General features: G+C 43.1%; 1 protein-coding gene across 1 annotated transcript in view; it reads left to right on the top strand.

Moving 5' to 3' along the window:
• The window catches only part of mboat1 (membrane bound O-acyltransferase domain containing 1), a 117,403-nt gene that overhangs the window by 60,949 nt on the left and 39,489 nt on the right, over positions 1-16,965 (top strand). Inside the window, exon 6 of the mRNA XM_078228828.1 lies at positions 12,364-12,418. Within this exon, the coding sequence (XP_078084954.1) occupies positions 12,364-12,418 (55 nt within the window). The remainder of the gene's footprint in view (positions 1-12,363; positions 12,419-16,965) is intronic.

Raw genomic sequence — 16,965 nt, 5'->3', positions numbered from 1 at the left:
TGTGCTTATGGTTTTGAGGCAGCAATGGTTAGCACTGCTGCCTCACAGCACCAATGACCCGGATTCAATTCCGGCCTCGGGTGACTGACTGCGTGGGTTTTCTCCGGGTGCTCCAGTTTCCTCCCATACTTCAAATTTGTGCGGGTTAGGTTGACTGGCCATGCTAAATTGCGCCTTGGTGTCAGGGGGATTAGCAGGGTAAATACGTGGTGTTACGGGGATAGGGCCTGGCTGGAACTGTTGGTGCAGGTTTGATGGGCCGAATGGTTTCCTTTTGCACTGTTGGGATTCTATAATTCTATGGGACCACCTTACTTCAGAAAATGAATTCAGAGTTATTGAAAGAATTAACAATGTGATATTAAGGTTGCTTCAATTTTGTAATGAATTCAATTCTAATGAGGCATTGTACTTTGTTTGAACCATTATGATACAGTGTAAGCATTTTCTGCTTTTTTTAAATTTGATTTATCATTGTCACATGTATTAGTATACAGTGAAAAGTATTGTTTCTTGCGCGCTATACAGACAAAGCATACCATACATTGAGAAGGGATGGAGAGGGTGCAGAATGTGCAGAATAGAACGAGAGTTATAGATAGAATACTCTCCACTTGCAGTTCCAATAGTCAAGAAGCTCGACACCATCCAGGGAAAAACAGCCCATTTGATTGGCACTCAATCAACCATCTTCAACGTTCACTCCCTCCGTCACTGACAGACAGTGGCAGCAGTGTGTACTACCTACAAGATGCACTGCCTCAAATCACCAAGGCTTCTTTGACAGCACCTTCCAAACCCATGACCTCTACCATCTAGAACGACCAGGGCAGCAGATGCATGGAACACCACCACCTGCAAGTTCCCCTCCAAACCAAATACTATCCTGACTTGGAATTATATCACTGTTCTTTCACTGCCGCTGGGTCAAAATCTGGACATCCCATCCTCACTGCACAGTGGGTGTACCTACTGCATGGTTCAAGAAGGTGGCTCACCACCACCTTCTCAAGGATAATTGAGATGGGAAATAAATGCTGGACTAGCCAATGATACCCATATCCAATGAACGAAGAAAAAAATCATTTCAAATGATCAAAGGACTTGACATAGAGAAACAATTTTGTTGGTGATGGAGTCCAGAACAAGGGGGCGTAACCTTAAAATTAGAACTGGGTTAATCAGAGATGATATCAGAAAATATTGATTCACAAATGTGTAGTGGAAACCTGGAACTCTCATGCACAATGGGTGGCTGAGGTCAAGGATCAATTCAATATTCCAAAACTGAGAGCGAGAGATGTTTGTCAGGTAAGGGATATAAATTAAGGTGGGTAAATGGAATTGAGGTACAGATTCGCATGATCTGGTGAAGAATAGGACAGGCCCATGGGGCTTACTGGCCTACAGCTGAGTCTGATGCCACTGCTGTTGTAGGCAGTTGGATCCTTCTTGTCCCATGTTGTATTCCTCCAGAAATGAAAGCAAGTGGCAGCCAACAGCCATACTTGCACGAGGATCTGCCCTTTTTGGATGTGAGCATGTGCAAATCAGCAATAATGATATTGCTAGCCAGGGAAGAGGTTGTCCTGAGACCAAGGGAGGTCTACATCCAAAACTGAAAATATTCTGAATGTGATGTTGATGACAAGAGAATGCCTAAATCCTCTCTCTGTGCACTCCATTGTTGCAGAATTTGACACTGGTGTCAACTGCCTCATTTAGTAACACTGAGGTTGTGGGTTCAAGTCCCACTCCAGAGACATGAGTACAGTGCAGTGTTGCCAGAGTGCTGCAGGGATGAGATGTTAAACAGAGATCCTGTCTACCCCCCATCCCCTCAGGTCGGTGTACAAGAAGAGCACGGGAGTTCTCCTTGGTCTCCTGACCAGTATTTATTTCTCAACCAACGTAAAAAAAACAGATTAAAGGTATCTGATTCAACTTGATTCAAGATGGCGCTGGAGCATGATGACTTCTTGCGAGCTGTGCCCAGCAGAACCTCTTACATTAGAATGTGCTGGCTATCCTGAATTTCAAAACTCCAGAACAGTTGCTTCTGCATATTTGTGTACCCAGTCCACCTGTTTTAGCTTTAGCAGAAATGCGATTCATGAATTATTTCTGACTCACCAGCTCTGCCCCGCCCACACCCCCTCAAGATACACAGCCATGAAACTAAATAAGGGAAGTGAAGAATGAGGAGTAAACCATTCAGGCGGTTGAGGATCATGCCTTTAGAATCTGAATTGTTCCATCCCAACATCCAAAGGCGAAAACGTCTATTAATATTTTGTCAGTACTGCCTTGCTAATTGATTATTTCAAACATTTATAGCTCTTTGGATTCCAGAGCCACTAGCTGCAGGCGGGATTTGCGATGGCCTATTGAATTGGGCATGAGGTCCAATATGGGATTCTTGCCAGGTGTCAAGCCCGTTGCGAGTCTCCCAACCCACTTCACTGGCCCTGATCAGGTTCTTGCCCACAGCTGGTGAGAACCCGATAAATATACATTAATATTAATTTAAATCTAATTGCCATATTTGAGGCTAGATGCTCTGTACTCCCAGTATGCTCCCACCTCCCCCCAGCAGGCGACAAACAGTACAGGTCCTGACATGGGTGGACCAGGTGGTTTGGATTCTGAGGATGGGCAAGGAGGCACATACTGTGCCCCTCTGTCATTGCCACGGCTGCAGAGAGATTTTTCCCCCAAGTACCTGGGAGGTTGGGTGAGCTCGGGCTGGGGAGAAGGAGTTAACCTTGGTAGTCTTCTCAGGGATGTGGCTGGACTTCCCCTTCTCACCCTGGGAAATGGGGAGATCTCTCTTAGCATGGTGATTTCATGTAACATTCTATTGAAAACCTTTATTATTGTCTGAGTTCTGTAAAACCTTTGAAGTGGCCTGGTCACAAATAATATCCACGTCCTTGAAGATCTCGAAGCCTTCAAAAACACAGTAGCACTACATTCTACAGAAAGGATTTCAGAAGCCCAAATGTGACCAGACCCCTTTGAAGTACTCTGATTGTTAGGAGATGTCAGTTTCACTAGGACAATTTCCATTTGTAGCCTAAATGAGCTACTGGTGCTGCCTGACCACTTTGAACTGCTTTGATTGACAGCTCTAGGGCAGATCAAACAGTTCACTGTTGATACAATCAGTTCACGCTCCAGTAAGCCACATCTGTTCAGTCTGGGCCCATTTCCTTAACACTGCAGTTTCCTTTTAAGTCTCTGGCCCTGCTGAGAAACCTAAATGCTTTGTTTACATTCACTTTCACGCTTCTGTACCTTTAACTAGCCTCCTGATTGACAGGTCCAGGCTCTTTCACAGCAGGTCGTAGTGTTGTTTACTTTTGGTTGCCTTCATAGTTGATTAAATATGAAGTGCTTCCTCTTTTCTAACTTCAGTTTTTTTCTCTTTGATCTCAAGTGCCTACTGGTGTCAGCAGCTGCTGGTTCTAACCATCGCTTATTTTAAACAAGTTTGTTCTTTGTTTTGAAGACTTTGGCTGACGATTTGTTTTCATAGTGGGTCTTCTTCAACTTCTTGTTGGAATAGCAAGCTTGCACTGAGGTATCTTTCAGCCATAGAAGAGGCTGGCAATACTACTTGCCACCCTGGCAGTGATAGTGTCACAAGTGAATACTTATTAATATTCATTTAAATCTAATTACCATGTTTGAGGCTAAATGCTCTGGCCTGCCATTATGCTCCTGCCTCCGTGCAGCAGGAATTCCAGCAGGTGACATCAGTACAGGTCCCGACAAGGGCACAGTGGTTAGCACTGCTGCCACACAGAGTGACACTGCAGCAGTGACATCCTCGCAATGACAATGCCACAGTGACACACTGGCTGTGACTCTCCACTGTCAGGGTGTCACTGTGACACTGTCACTGCCAGGGTCAGTGCCATGATGGCAGGGGGCACTGGCAAGGGGCAGGGCCTGAGCGGAGCGGCCCCTTTACTGACCTCATTTTGAAGTGCTTCTCTTGTATGTGGGTGGGGGGGGGGGGGGGGGGGATCGGGTGACCCGTACATTTAGTGTTAGAGGGGTGGGGGGAGGTTGCAACTCGATGGTGAAGATTTGGGGGTGCTTGGTATGTCCGTGCTCGTGCGCTCTCGCTCTCTCTCCTGGCCCATAGTCCTGTTGAGATCGAACTTCAAGGTTCACCTTTCGGATGCTGCTGACAAATTTGTATGCACATTGAAAATCCATCCTGCTTTTGCTCTGCTTTTTGTTAAAATTTTTGTTACTTTCCTCAGATGATGATATTAGGGGAAAAAAGTCATACTTCGAAAGAATAAACATGCACTTTTGCTTTCTTCCTCTTCCCCACCCCCAGCACTTTCCTATTTTTTGCTTGCCATTCTTATTGGAGAGGGCAATGACTGCTGCTTCCCAGTTCAGTATTGATGCTGCTCTGTACGTAAATGTTTATACAGACTGGTAACGTAAGAATGTAGAAACAATAAATATTCCTTTGGCACATCTAGTTTTGGGTTTCATTTCGAGCCATAGTTGGGAATTGTTTCCACTTTTCTCCCCGACTAACTTTCTGCCCAGGTCTCTCTAGGATGCTATTAATGGGTAATATTGTACTTCATTCTTCACTGGTGGGTTAGATGTTGGTTAGATTATGGTTTTCTTCCAGCGATTTTCAACTTCACGTAAAATTGTATAGCACGGAAGAAGGCCATTAGGTTCGTTGTACCTGTGCTGGCTGTTTCAAGTAGCTACCTCATTAGTCCCATTCCCACTTAAGCCTGCATATTCTTCCTTTTCAAGTATATATCCAACTCCTTTTTGGAAATTGATATTGAATCTGCTTCCAACCAACCTTTCAGGCAGTGCATTCCACGACGTAACTCCAGATGGTCACAGGCAATGGCTCATTTTTTTTCCACTTCTGGAGCACAAGCATTTCTAGTTTTTCAGGGAATTTCTTTCATTCGCACCTTCCTTTCCTGTTCCTCCACTGCCTTAAATAATGTCAGTTCTGATCTGCCTGCAAACTTTTAAATGATCTATTACAGCATCGCATTGCACTTTAGCCTTTGAATCAAGGGAAGTCCAAGAGGACAGAAACAAATACAGGAAATCTCAAATTAAAACAAAAAATGCTGGAAATACTCAGCAGGTCAGGCAGCATCTGTGGAGAGGGAAACAGAGGTAATGTTAACCATTTGGTTCTGATAAATGGTCACTTCAATCTGAAATATTGGCCGCAGTTCTTCAACAAGTGCTGAACTGGTGGTAAAACTGTTCTAAATCCCAACTGTTTTCTCAGTTCAGCTTCTCACCCGAATCTCCGCACTCTCACCAGTTCAGATTCTCACCCATATCTCCGCACACCCCCAGCTGCCCCAATTGCTGCCCTCCCTCCATTCCAGACCGATCCTGTCTGCAGAGTGGCAGTGGGACCCCCCCACCCCCACCAATCACCCCCGAGGCCCTGCCCACATTAGGCCCTGCCCCCTTGGCACTGCCTGATGTCAGATAGGCAGTGCCAAGGTGCCCTCTGGGCATGGGCACTTTGCCCCTTGGGCAGTGCCAGGGAGCACAGGCTGGCACTGCCAGGGTGCCCATGTCCGGGGGCACCATCCTCCACCGTCCGACCCCCTGGGGGGGCCCCGATTGCCGCCCCCTTCATTCCGCGAGGGTCTCCCACTAGTTCCTTGAACATGGGGAGCTAGTGTAAACCTCGCCGGAATGAAGTACTCCTGGCGGGGTGGGAGATTCAATCGGGACCTGAAAGTTCCCAATAATTAGATTGAAAATACATTTAAAACATATTAAAAGTAGATTCAAATGACTTACATGCCTTCCCGCCGGTTTCCAGCGTGGTCTGACCGGCGACTGTTCGCCGGCTCTGGGAGATGCGCATGTGTTCCCGGTGCATGCACAAATCCCGTTACAAGGCCGGCGACGCGCATCTCCCACCTCGACTCGCCAGAAAAGTCGCGGGTCGCGATGGGAGAATCCCGACCGTTAACTCTTTCTCTCCACAGATGCTGCCTGACCTACTGAGCATTTCCAACAATTTAGTCTTTTGTTCAACATTCAAGAAGAGCTCTGAGGAATGCAGCGATAATAAACTTTTACTGCACTCAATACTTGGCCATTTTGGAGCAAAGTAACACTATAGTAGGCACAGGGCTATCCAATTCTGTGGCTGGACATACAGCAACAATTTGTATTTATATAGCACCTTCAACATAGTACAAAATGTTACCAAACAAAATTTGCTGTCAGTCCACCATGAATTGATTTTCAGACGGGTGACCTGAAATTTTGTCAGAGCTAAGTTTTAAGGAAGAGAGCGAGGTATAGTGTGGTTTAACGTGGAAATTCTGGAGCTTAAGGTCTATAGGCAGCTGGAGACAAGGCTGCCAATGGTAGAGTGCTGAAAAGTGGGGATGCCTAAGAGGGCCTAATTGGTGAAGCGCAGTGACGATCTAGGGTTGTAGGGCTGGAGGAGGTAACAGAGAGAGGGAGGGGTGAGGCCCTGGACAAATCTGAACACCAGGATGAGAATTTTAAATTTGTTTTCGTTTTGAAGTCATAATACAGGAAATTGAGAGACGAGTGTGAGAGACCTGTTTTAAAATTTATTTTTTGATTGGAATTGCCAAGTGATCTTACTAACTTTGTTCACTGGCTCATGTTGATATTATTGTGACTTGTGTTTTTTGCTATTTGGATCCTAGCAACAGATCCCCAAAGTCGGATCTTATTTCATTGTTGGCCAACTATGGTTTTTCATTCCTGCTATTGAAGTGGCAAATTTATGTTTTCTTTTTCTGTTGTCAAAGGAATTCTCAGAAAAAAATTTGGGGAGAAAATTATGTATTTAGTCTCCTGGATTGCAATACATACAGTTGTACAGCAGAACTAGGAGTAGTTTATCCTTGATTTGTGACTTGTGGATTTTTTTTGCAGTGTAGACAGTTTAACGATTTAACAGTTGAAATATTGCACTCTGCATGGATGTATTATGAATCACAGGTTTTATTTTAAATGAGGACTTTGTTCCTCTTTAGAAAAATGTTGTGAAACTGGTACAACCTGAAATACTGACTCGTTTAGAGGGTTGAATCAGAGTAGGAATGGGGCTTGATGAACTTGACCAAATTTGAATTTTAACTCCGAAACAAAAGGAATGGCTGAGAGTTAAACAGTCCATTCCTCGTTCTGTGGTGTTCCTGCATTATTCTACCTTCCTGCTCCCCCTTTGTTTCAGTGCCATTAAACATAGATGGCAATAAGTTTCCACTTGTTAGGAGTCGAGAACCATAGGATAGTTACAAATAAATGCAATAGGAAATTCAGGAGAAACTACTTTACCCAGATTGTGGTACAAGTGTGGAAATTACTACTACAAGCAGTGTTTGAGGCGAAGATACATTTAAGGGGAATCTTGATAAACACATGAAGAAAAGAGTAGAAAGCAATGCCAATCAGGTGAAATGAAATAAGGTGGCGTAAAGCTCGCATGGAGCATAAACAGCATCATGACTTTTAGGCTGAATGGCCTTTTGATGGACTGAAAATTCTATGTAATTTTTATTTTCAACGAGGGACCAAGTTAAAAGGCGACAATCTGAATTACTAACGTCATCCGGTATGGTGGCCAAGTGGGAACCATTGGTCTTGTATACCAAAAGTCGTGGGTTAAATTCTCATCTGTGACTGGATCAGCCGTGATCTTATTCAATAGCAGAGCAGGCCGACTCCTGCCCCTAATTCATATGTTCATACGTCCACCAAGGTTTTAAAAGATAATGTTTAGCAGTGAACCGGTGTCAATTTTCAGTTTTATGATGCTAAAGGTTACTAATGAAGTAATTTATGTTCTGCACAGCTTTTAGAAACATCAGAATCATCTTCAATGATTTCAGTCACACTGCTGGCCACTGCCTCAGCAAGGGCTGTTCTAATGATGGCCTGCACCATCATTAGAACATGCAGGCACAACTCTCCCTTATTGGTTAGTTCATTTACTAGTTGCTGCTTCTAGTTGTTTGCCACCTTTTTTCTGCAAGAGACAGGAAGGTGTGTCAGTGAGTGTCTCGCAATCTGTTTGGATCGGGGTTGAATAGCTGACAGTATGTGCAAACTGTGTGAGGCTTCCAACAGAATTAAGTGTCAGGATGAGGTAAAACTTGAAATGTGAGGTTTGTGTTGTTAAAGAAAATTGTGGTGGGTGAGTGAAAGATGGTGTGTGATGAATTGAACAGTGTGTAATGCTGGTGGTTCATTGTAAGCATATGGCAGCTGAAGACGCATTCACTGATCTTGATCATTGTGTGAGGTTACTAAACTTCTTCTTACCCTTCAACTGGGTCCTCTGCACTGGAGTACTGACATTGACTCTGATGGTTATCTGTTGCCAGTGCCTTCTCGCTATCTGTCTGATGGGCATGCTGGTCCCCTATGGGCTGAGAGCCTCTTTTTTTTGTTTTCTGTCCATCTCCTACACCATGGCCTCCAGTGCATCAGAGAACCCTGAAGAATGTTCTCTGCCCAGTTAAGTCATTTTTACTCTTGTAGGTAGTTTTCCACAGCCACTTTCAACACCTGATGCAGCTGAAACACATCTCACACTTCAGAGATCCAGGCTGGTCTTAAGTAGTGCAAGCTAGCTTTAAGTGATGCCAGCCTCACCTGAACCCGAGCCCACTGCTGTTGAGAGATGTAGCCACTCAGCAGCATGCACATTCCAATCATTTAGTTAGCAGGTAACACTACAATTGAGTGCTGCCTGCATCACAGCAAATAGAATCATAGAATCCCTACAATGCCGAAGGAGGCCATTCGACCCATCAAGCCTGCACCAACAACAATCCCACCTAGGTCCTATCCCCATAATCCCACATATTTACCCTGCTAATCCCCCTGACACTAAGGGGAAATTTAGCACGGCCAATCAACCTAACCTGCACATCTTCGGAGTGTTAGATGTTAAAACTAACCTATCAGCTTCTACAGGTGCTGGCAATTATACCCTGGTACCTCTGTGGTTTTCCCTGGGCTGTCTACATTTCTCACATCTCTGACTCTCGAAAATAGTATCTGTATACCTACCATAAGTGATCTCCTAGTCGTCTAGGTAAGCTTATTCCTGATGATAGCTACTCACAACTGCTTCTGTCTGCTAATCTTGTTACTGTGAAAGGTTGCATCTCATCATCCCCTTTGAATGCTGGCTACTACTGTTGCTAGGCAGATCCATGACAAAGGACATCTTTGGGAGAGGTCAAAGTGCCTTTTGGGAGAGGTGATGAGCCCCTTTGGGATGTTACAACAGACAAGAATGTGTCTAAAAGTGGATGAACACATTGGACTGTCAAATAATTTAAATCTCCTGACTTGAATTATAAAGAAAACAGTCTGTAGTTTAAAAAAAACAGTGTTTGCTATTTTAATCTGCCTATTGACATGAGGCAGAGGACTATCGTTAGAGAATTTGTGCTTGATTACTGATTTCACAACCTATGATTATCACAGTGGGGTGCCTGTCAGTTCACATTTTCATTTCAAGCTCCAAGTGGTAATAAAGTGTTTGTTGGCTATGAATACAAACGCTTGTTTTCATAAGGGATTAGGTAGTTGAAGGGATTTAAATGCATTGAATGGTTTTAAAGAGCAAAGTCATCACCCGACACTTAGAGCTTTATTTTATTTCACCTCAGCATGGCTCCTGAAGTCTGTCCATGGTGGATACTGGGTGAGTTGGCATGGAGGATGTAAGGGCAAAGGGTAGTGCATGGGGGAACATTGGTTGGCATGATTTTACACTAAGTTGGCATGGGGTTTTAAAGGGCCATGGGGTGGATAGGCCATGGGTGGATAGTCATGTTGGCATGGAGGCTACGAGTGGCCATGAGGGTGGGTAGAGGAACATGAAGTGGCATGGATGAGACATGGGAGGAGGGTGGTGAGGGCTATACAGCTTAATTTTGTTTTCTTGCTTTTTTTAAGCTGGGACAAAGTATTGATGCACCAAGGCTGACTTTTCAGACAGCTTATTTCCATATCTACAGCCCCTGTTGATGCCTCTGCACTGTTCCCAGGAGCAGTAGGACAAACTCCTGTTAACACCCCAATCCCATTCCAGAATGAAAATCTGACTACCCTGAACCACCTTCTCCTGAGTCCTAATTTCCCTGCCACTGTGCTCCGGACTTGGAAGTGAAAATTCAGGCCTCGATCTCTTTAGGCTGTGTGTATTTTTGCTACTCCCACTCCCCTCCTCTTTTTTTTCTGGTTATCGATTCCCCTTCATCCACATTTTCTGACATTGCTACTTCTCCACTTTAGAGAGACTAGCTGAGATTCCTTGTATGGGAAATTGTTGGGAATGAACCTTGTTCTGTCACACCGTGGCTCAGTCTTCATATTCCTTATAGTTGTATTCTTCACTCTTTCCTTGCGCACTTTTTCACTTCCTGTCTTGAGTTTTTTTATTCAGTGTTTATAAGAAATTGCTGCTTACATTGTGCTGAACATTGTGATACAAGAACAGATAGCCAAAATTACAGTAAACGATTATCTTTAACACTTTTGAAGGAAGTGTCATGCTGTAACCTTTGATGGAACATTTTATTTTTAACAGTTTAGCTCAATGTAGTGATACATCTAGGGAGCAAAACAGGTAGATTCAGAAACTGGTGTACCAAAGGATCATTACTTGTGTGCAAGAAGAGCTGTTTGTCAGAATGTTTTAGCATAATTCTCATTCAACTTTCTTTTTAATTCCAAGGTGACAGGGACACCTTGGCATGTTGGAGGGCTCAACACACCTTGGTCTGCTAGGCACTCATCAATTCGTTTCACACTTCATTGGCAGAGTGAACCAGTGAATATACTTCAATGCCAGGGGAAGGCTTGTGTGTGGGAGAGAGGGGATGGAGGGCATGGTAGTGGGAGGAGGGCTTCTAGTTAGGGTAGGGAATAGTCTGTGTATCGATCACTCTTGTTGGTTTTAAATATTGATGACTAGCATTTCTGAAACTTGTATAAGTTCTGCATCATTTGACAAGGTACCACATGCCTTTGACAAGGTACCGCATGGTAGGTTGTTGCATAAGGTGAAATCTCACGGGATCCAGGGTGAGCTATCTAAATGGATACAAAATTGGCTTCTTGACAGAAGCCAGAGAATGGTTGTAGAGAATTGTTTTTCAAACTGGAGGCCTGTGACCAGCGGTGTGCCTCAGGGATCAGTGCTGGGTCCATTGTTGTTTGTCATTTATATTAATGATTTAGATGAGAATATAGGAGGCATGGTTAGTAAGTTTGCAGATGACACTAAGATTTGTGGCATAGTGGACAGTGAAGAAAGTTATCTCCAATTGCAATGGGATATTGATCAATTGGGCCAGTGGGCTGACGAATGGCAGATGGAGTTTAGTTTAGACAAATGCGAGGTGACGCATTTTGGTTGATTGAACCAGGGCAGGACTTATTCAGTTAATGGTAGGGCGTTGGGGAGAGTTACAGAACAAAGAGATCTAGGGGTACGTGTTCATAGCTCCTTGAAAGTGGAGTCACAGGTGGACAGAGTGGTGAAGAAGGCATTCGGCATGCTTGGTTTCATCGGTCAGAACATTGAATACAGGAGTTGGAATGTCTTGTTGAAGTTGTACAAGACATTGGTACGGCCATACTTGGAATACTGTGTGCAATTCTGGTCACCCTATTATAGAAAGGATATTATTAAACTAGAAAGAGTGCAGAAAAGATTTACTAGGATGCTACCGGGACTTGATGGTTTGAGTTATAAGGAGAGGCTGGATAGACTGGGACTTTTTCCTCTGGAGCGTAGGAGGCTGAGGGGTGATCTTATAGAAGTCTATAAAATAATGAGGGGCATAGATCAGCTCGATAGTCAATATCTTTTCCCAAAGGTAGGGGAGTCTAAAACTAGAGGGCATAGGTTTAAAGTGAGAGGGGAGAGATACAAAAGTGTCCAGAGGGGCAATTTGTTCACACAGAGGGTGGTGAGTGTCTGGAACAAGCTGTCAGAGGTAGTAGTAGAGGCGGGTACAATTTTGTCTTTGAAAAAGCATTTAGCTAGTTACATGGGTACGATGTGTATAGAGGGATATGGGCCAAATGTGGGCAATTGGGATTAGCTGAAGGGTTTTAAAAAAATAAGGTGGCATGGACAAGTTGGGCCGAAGGGCCTGTTTCCATGCTGTAAACCTCTATGACTCTATCGTTCTTAATGGGGTACAAACCAAACGTTATTGGAGTCTATAAATGGCTGTGCTAGCAGTCCACTTTTAATGATACTGACATGTTTTTTGTCCCCTGTTGTCCACTGATTTTTTTTTCTATTTTTAAAAGGGCTGGGACGGAAAGATGAAGAACTTACTGCTGAACAGCGCCGTCTTGCTGTTAGGTAAGATAAGGAGACCTGCAGTTGACTTTCCTTCTTACCTATTTAGTAGCAGATTTAAGAGGTCATTTCTAACCCAATGCATCATAATTATTATTGGTGATTTACCTAAATATTTTGAGTTGGGAGAGGTTATAGGGCTCTACATACACTTTGAAAATGCAAATAAAAGTCATTCAGGCACAGACATGTATTTTACGAAGGAAATGATAGGCAGTGGATTGTATGTTGTCCTAATATTCGCCAAACAATAGGTTACAGTATTTGGCTGAGTTTAGTGGAGATGACTTGCTTTCTTTTTCTTCCTCACTTCCAGTTCCCTTCTTCTAACACTGGGAAGAGTATTGAGGAATGCATTACCCTAAATACACATCTCAAACTTTAATGACTATCATTAAAAAGTGGCATTGATGTACGGGCCTGGGAGCAAGATGGTTTCATCCACTTGTATTTGGGAAATGGTGCGAGATCAAGGGAGAGAAGGGAAAGTGGGAACTTTAGCAAATGCCAGTTCATATTTTCTCTCTTACCCTTTTTTAAAAACAACGGGTTCCCCTGTGCCTTGCTACATTTACTTTTGATGGGGAGAGATGAAGTACTGACCCACGGACCCCCACCAGTACAGCCACCAAAGTTGTGAGAGATTTAGCCTGTTTTTGACCGTGCATGTTTATTCTTGGTTCCCTTCCCGACTCACGTTTTGAGAGATAATATCCTCCCTCCTTGAAGGGACAGGCTGAGCTTGGGGACTTCTTGCATGGGGAAAGGCTGGAATGAAACATTGCGAAGTTGCGTCATGTTTTCTGTCGTTACATTCTTCACTCTTTCCTCGCTCAGTTTGTTAATGTCTGACTTTTAGTTTTGTTTTTCATGTGCCTGTGTGGCAGGGACACATGCTACTGTCTGCCCTGTGGCTTATGTCAATAATATAATTATGCCTGTTGGGAAGCATGCAAAATACTGGTTTGACTCCCAGCTTGACATGTCTTCTTTCTCCTTTCACTTTCCCTTCTTTTACCATCCCCTGTTGCTTGGTGGAGTATCATCTGTATCTGCTTGTCCTCTGAAGCCACTCTGAAGTACTGGGTTGAGAAAAAAACTATGAGAAAAATAAATAGAAAATGCAGGAAATACTCAGCAGACCAATCAGCCCCTGTGGAGAGAGAAATAGAGCTTAGATCGATGACCTTTCATTAGGACTGAGAGAAGTTCGAAGCAGAGAATGGTTTTTAAGCAAGTTCTACCTAAGAACCGTACTAGTCTTTAATCAATTCATAAGAACTAGGAGCAGGAGTTGACAGTTTAGTCTCTCAAGCCTGCTCCACCATTTAATATGATCATGGCTGATCTCATTTCTGCCTCCGCCCCACTTACCTGCCCATTCACCATAGTCCTTCAAATCCTTACTAATTAAAAATCTGTCCACATCTTCCTTAAATTTGTTCAAAGTCCCAACATCCACCACGCTCTGGCGTAGTGAATTCCACAGACTCATGGCCCTTTGAGAGAAATAATTTCTCCTCATCTCTGTTTTAAATCTGCTACCCCTTATCCTAAAACTATGACCTCTTGCTCTAGATTGTCCGGCAAGAGGAAATATCCTCGCCACGTCTACTTTGTCTATCTCCCTTATCATCTTGTACATCTCAATTAGATCTCCTCTCATTCTTCTAAACTCCAGGCAGTGTAGGCCTAAACTGCCCAATTTCTCTTCGTAAATCAAACCCCTCATCTCTGGAATCAGTCTTGTGAACCTCTTCCGAATCACCTCCAATGCAACCACATCCCTCTTCAAGGGGACCAAAACTGTACACAATATTCCAAGTGTTGTCTCATTAGTGCTTTGTACAGTAGCAGCAACACTTCATTACGTTTATATTCGATTTTTTCAGCAATAAATGCCAAAATTCCATTTGCCTTCCTTATTACCCGCTGTACTTGCACACTAGTTTTCTGCGATTCATGCATGAGAGCATCCAGATTCTCATGCACTGAAGCACAATGAAATTTCTCTCTATTTAGATAATAATTTGCCTTTCCATTTTTCCATCAAAATGGATAGCCTCACACTTATCAATGTTTAACTCCATCTGCCACATTTTGCCTCATTCACTTAATCTATTCATATCCATTTGTAAATTTCTTATTTCATTATCACAACTTACTATCCCACCTTTTTTAGTGCCACCTGCAAGTTTGAGTATGGTACCTACTATCCCTGTATCCAAGTTATTAATATAGATTGTAAATAGTCGGGGCTGGAGGACTGAACCCTGTGGCACCACCGTACTAGTTACATCTTGCCAACCTGAGAGAGAGCCATTTATCCTGACTTTTTGTTTCCTGTTGAATAGCCAATCCTGTATCCAACGCAATAAATTACCCCTAATCCCATGTGAACTCACCCTTGTGTATAAAGCTTTTGTGTGACTCCTTATCAAATGCCTTCTGGAAGTCCAGATGTACTACATCTGCAGGATCACCATTATCCACCTTGCTTGTTACATCTTCGAAGAACTCAAGCAAATTAGTCAAACCTGATTTATCCTTCATAAAACAATGCTGACCCTGATGAATTGCATTTTGACTTTCCAAATTCCTGTTATTACTTTCTGTGTAATGGATTATAACAATTTCCCAACATTAGATGTTAAACTAATTGGCCTATTGTTTCCTTTTTTGAATAAGGGTGTTATATTAGAATTTCTCCAATCCACCAGAACCATTCTCGCATCCAGGAAATTTTGGAATATTGTAACCAATGAATCCACTATCTCCAACACCATTTCCTTTAAGACCCTAGGATGTTGGCCATCAAACCATGGGGACTGGCCTGTCTTCAATTCCAGTAGTTGGCTCAGTACTTTTTCCCCAGTGATGATGATAGGCCTAAGTTCCTCCATTTCCATAACAACTGCATTTTCTGTTACTATTGGGATAATATTCGTGTCCTCCACCCTGAAAACTGAGGCAAAATATTGATTTTGTGTCTCAGCCATTTCTGCATTCCCCACTATTAACTCCCCAGCCACATGTTCCAAGGGAGCAACATTCACTTTAGCTACTCGCTTCTTCTTTATATACTTATAGAAGCTTTTGCTGTCCATTTTTATATTTTGCCCCAGTTTTCTTTCATAGTTTACCTTTGCTTTTATTATACCCTTTTTAGTGAGCCTTTGTTGATCTTTAAAAGATTCCCAATCTTCCATTGTGCCACTGGCCTTTGCAATATGATATCCCTTTGTTTTTGGCTTCATGTTATCCTTAACTTCCTTGTGTAGTCAAGGAAGTCTTTCCCCCTCTTACCACATGTCCTCCTCTTAGTTGGGAGGACTTGAATATCTTCTTAAACAACTGCCCCTGTTCATCAACTGTCCTACATTTTAATCTTCCTGCCCAGTCCACTTGGGCCAAATCTGTCCTCATGCCTATGTAATTTCCTTTGTTTAAATTCAGAATGCTAGTTTGCGACTCCTATTTCTCGCCCTCAAACTGAATTTGAAATTCTAGCATGCTATGGTCACTTTTCCCTACAGGATCCTGAACTCTGAGATTATTAATTAATCCCTCCTCATTATACAACACCAATTCCACAATAGTCTGCTTCCTGCTTGTTTCCACAACATATTGCTCCAAAAAACAATCTCTAATACATTCAATGAACTCTTCTTCAACTACCCTTGCCAATTTGATTATTCCAGTCAATATTAATGTTAAAATCACCCATGATTATTACTGCACCTTTCTTTCAAGCCTTCAATATTTCTTGGTTTATACTGTGTGCCACTACAAAACTACTGTTTGGGGACCTAAGATTACTCCCACCATATTTTCTTAAATAAGGAGACCAGAATTGTGTACAGTATTCCAGATGTGGTCTTACCAATGTCCTGTACAACTTTAACAAAACTTCCCTACTTTTATAAGAGCAAGATAATACGAATACTGGAAATCTGAAATAAAAACTGAAAATGCTGGAAAAGCTCAGCAGATCTGGCAGAGAGAGAAACTTAGACCCAAACATTAGCTTGGTTTCTCTCTCCACAGGTACTGCCAGACCTGTTGAGTTTTTCCAGAATTTCTGATTTTATTCCCCATTTTTATACCCCATTCCCCTTGCAATAAACATCAATATTCCATTTGCTTTCCTAATCACTTGCTTACCTACATCCCAACTTTTTGTGATTCATGTACCAGGGTATGCAGATCCCTCTGTACCACACAGTTCTGCAACCTCTCTCCATTTAAATAGTATATTGCTTTTCTGTTCTTCCTGCCTAAGTGGCCATTTTCCCACATACTAACATCCTGCTTACACGCTGAAGATTTATGGTCCAGAACTAGCCATGTCTCCAGCTAAATTGTTCCAATACCGTTACAACACTGGCATTTACCCAGCAATGGGGATAATTGCCCAAGTAAGTGTTGTCGTCCCCCCCCCCCCCCCCCCTCCCCGCCCCCATGCTGCTTGTTTTGCCTTTTGCCCCTCTCCACATATCAACCATGGCTGTTAGGCTGTTATCTCAGATGTGCTAATTTTGGAAACTACA

Source organism: Mustelus asterias, chromosome 2 (assembly GCF_964213995.1).
Source record: "Mustelus asterias chromosome 2, sMusAst1.hap1.1, whole genome shotgun sequence".
Lineage (NCBI taxonomy): Eukaryota > Metazoa > Chordata > Chondrichthyes > Carcharhiniformes > Triakidae > Mustelus > Mustelus asterias.
The sequence above is the reverse complement of the archived record's forward strand: the minus strand, read 5'-3'. Positions and strand labels throughout refer to the sequence as shown.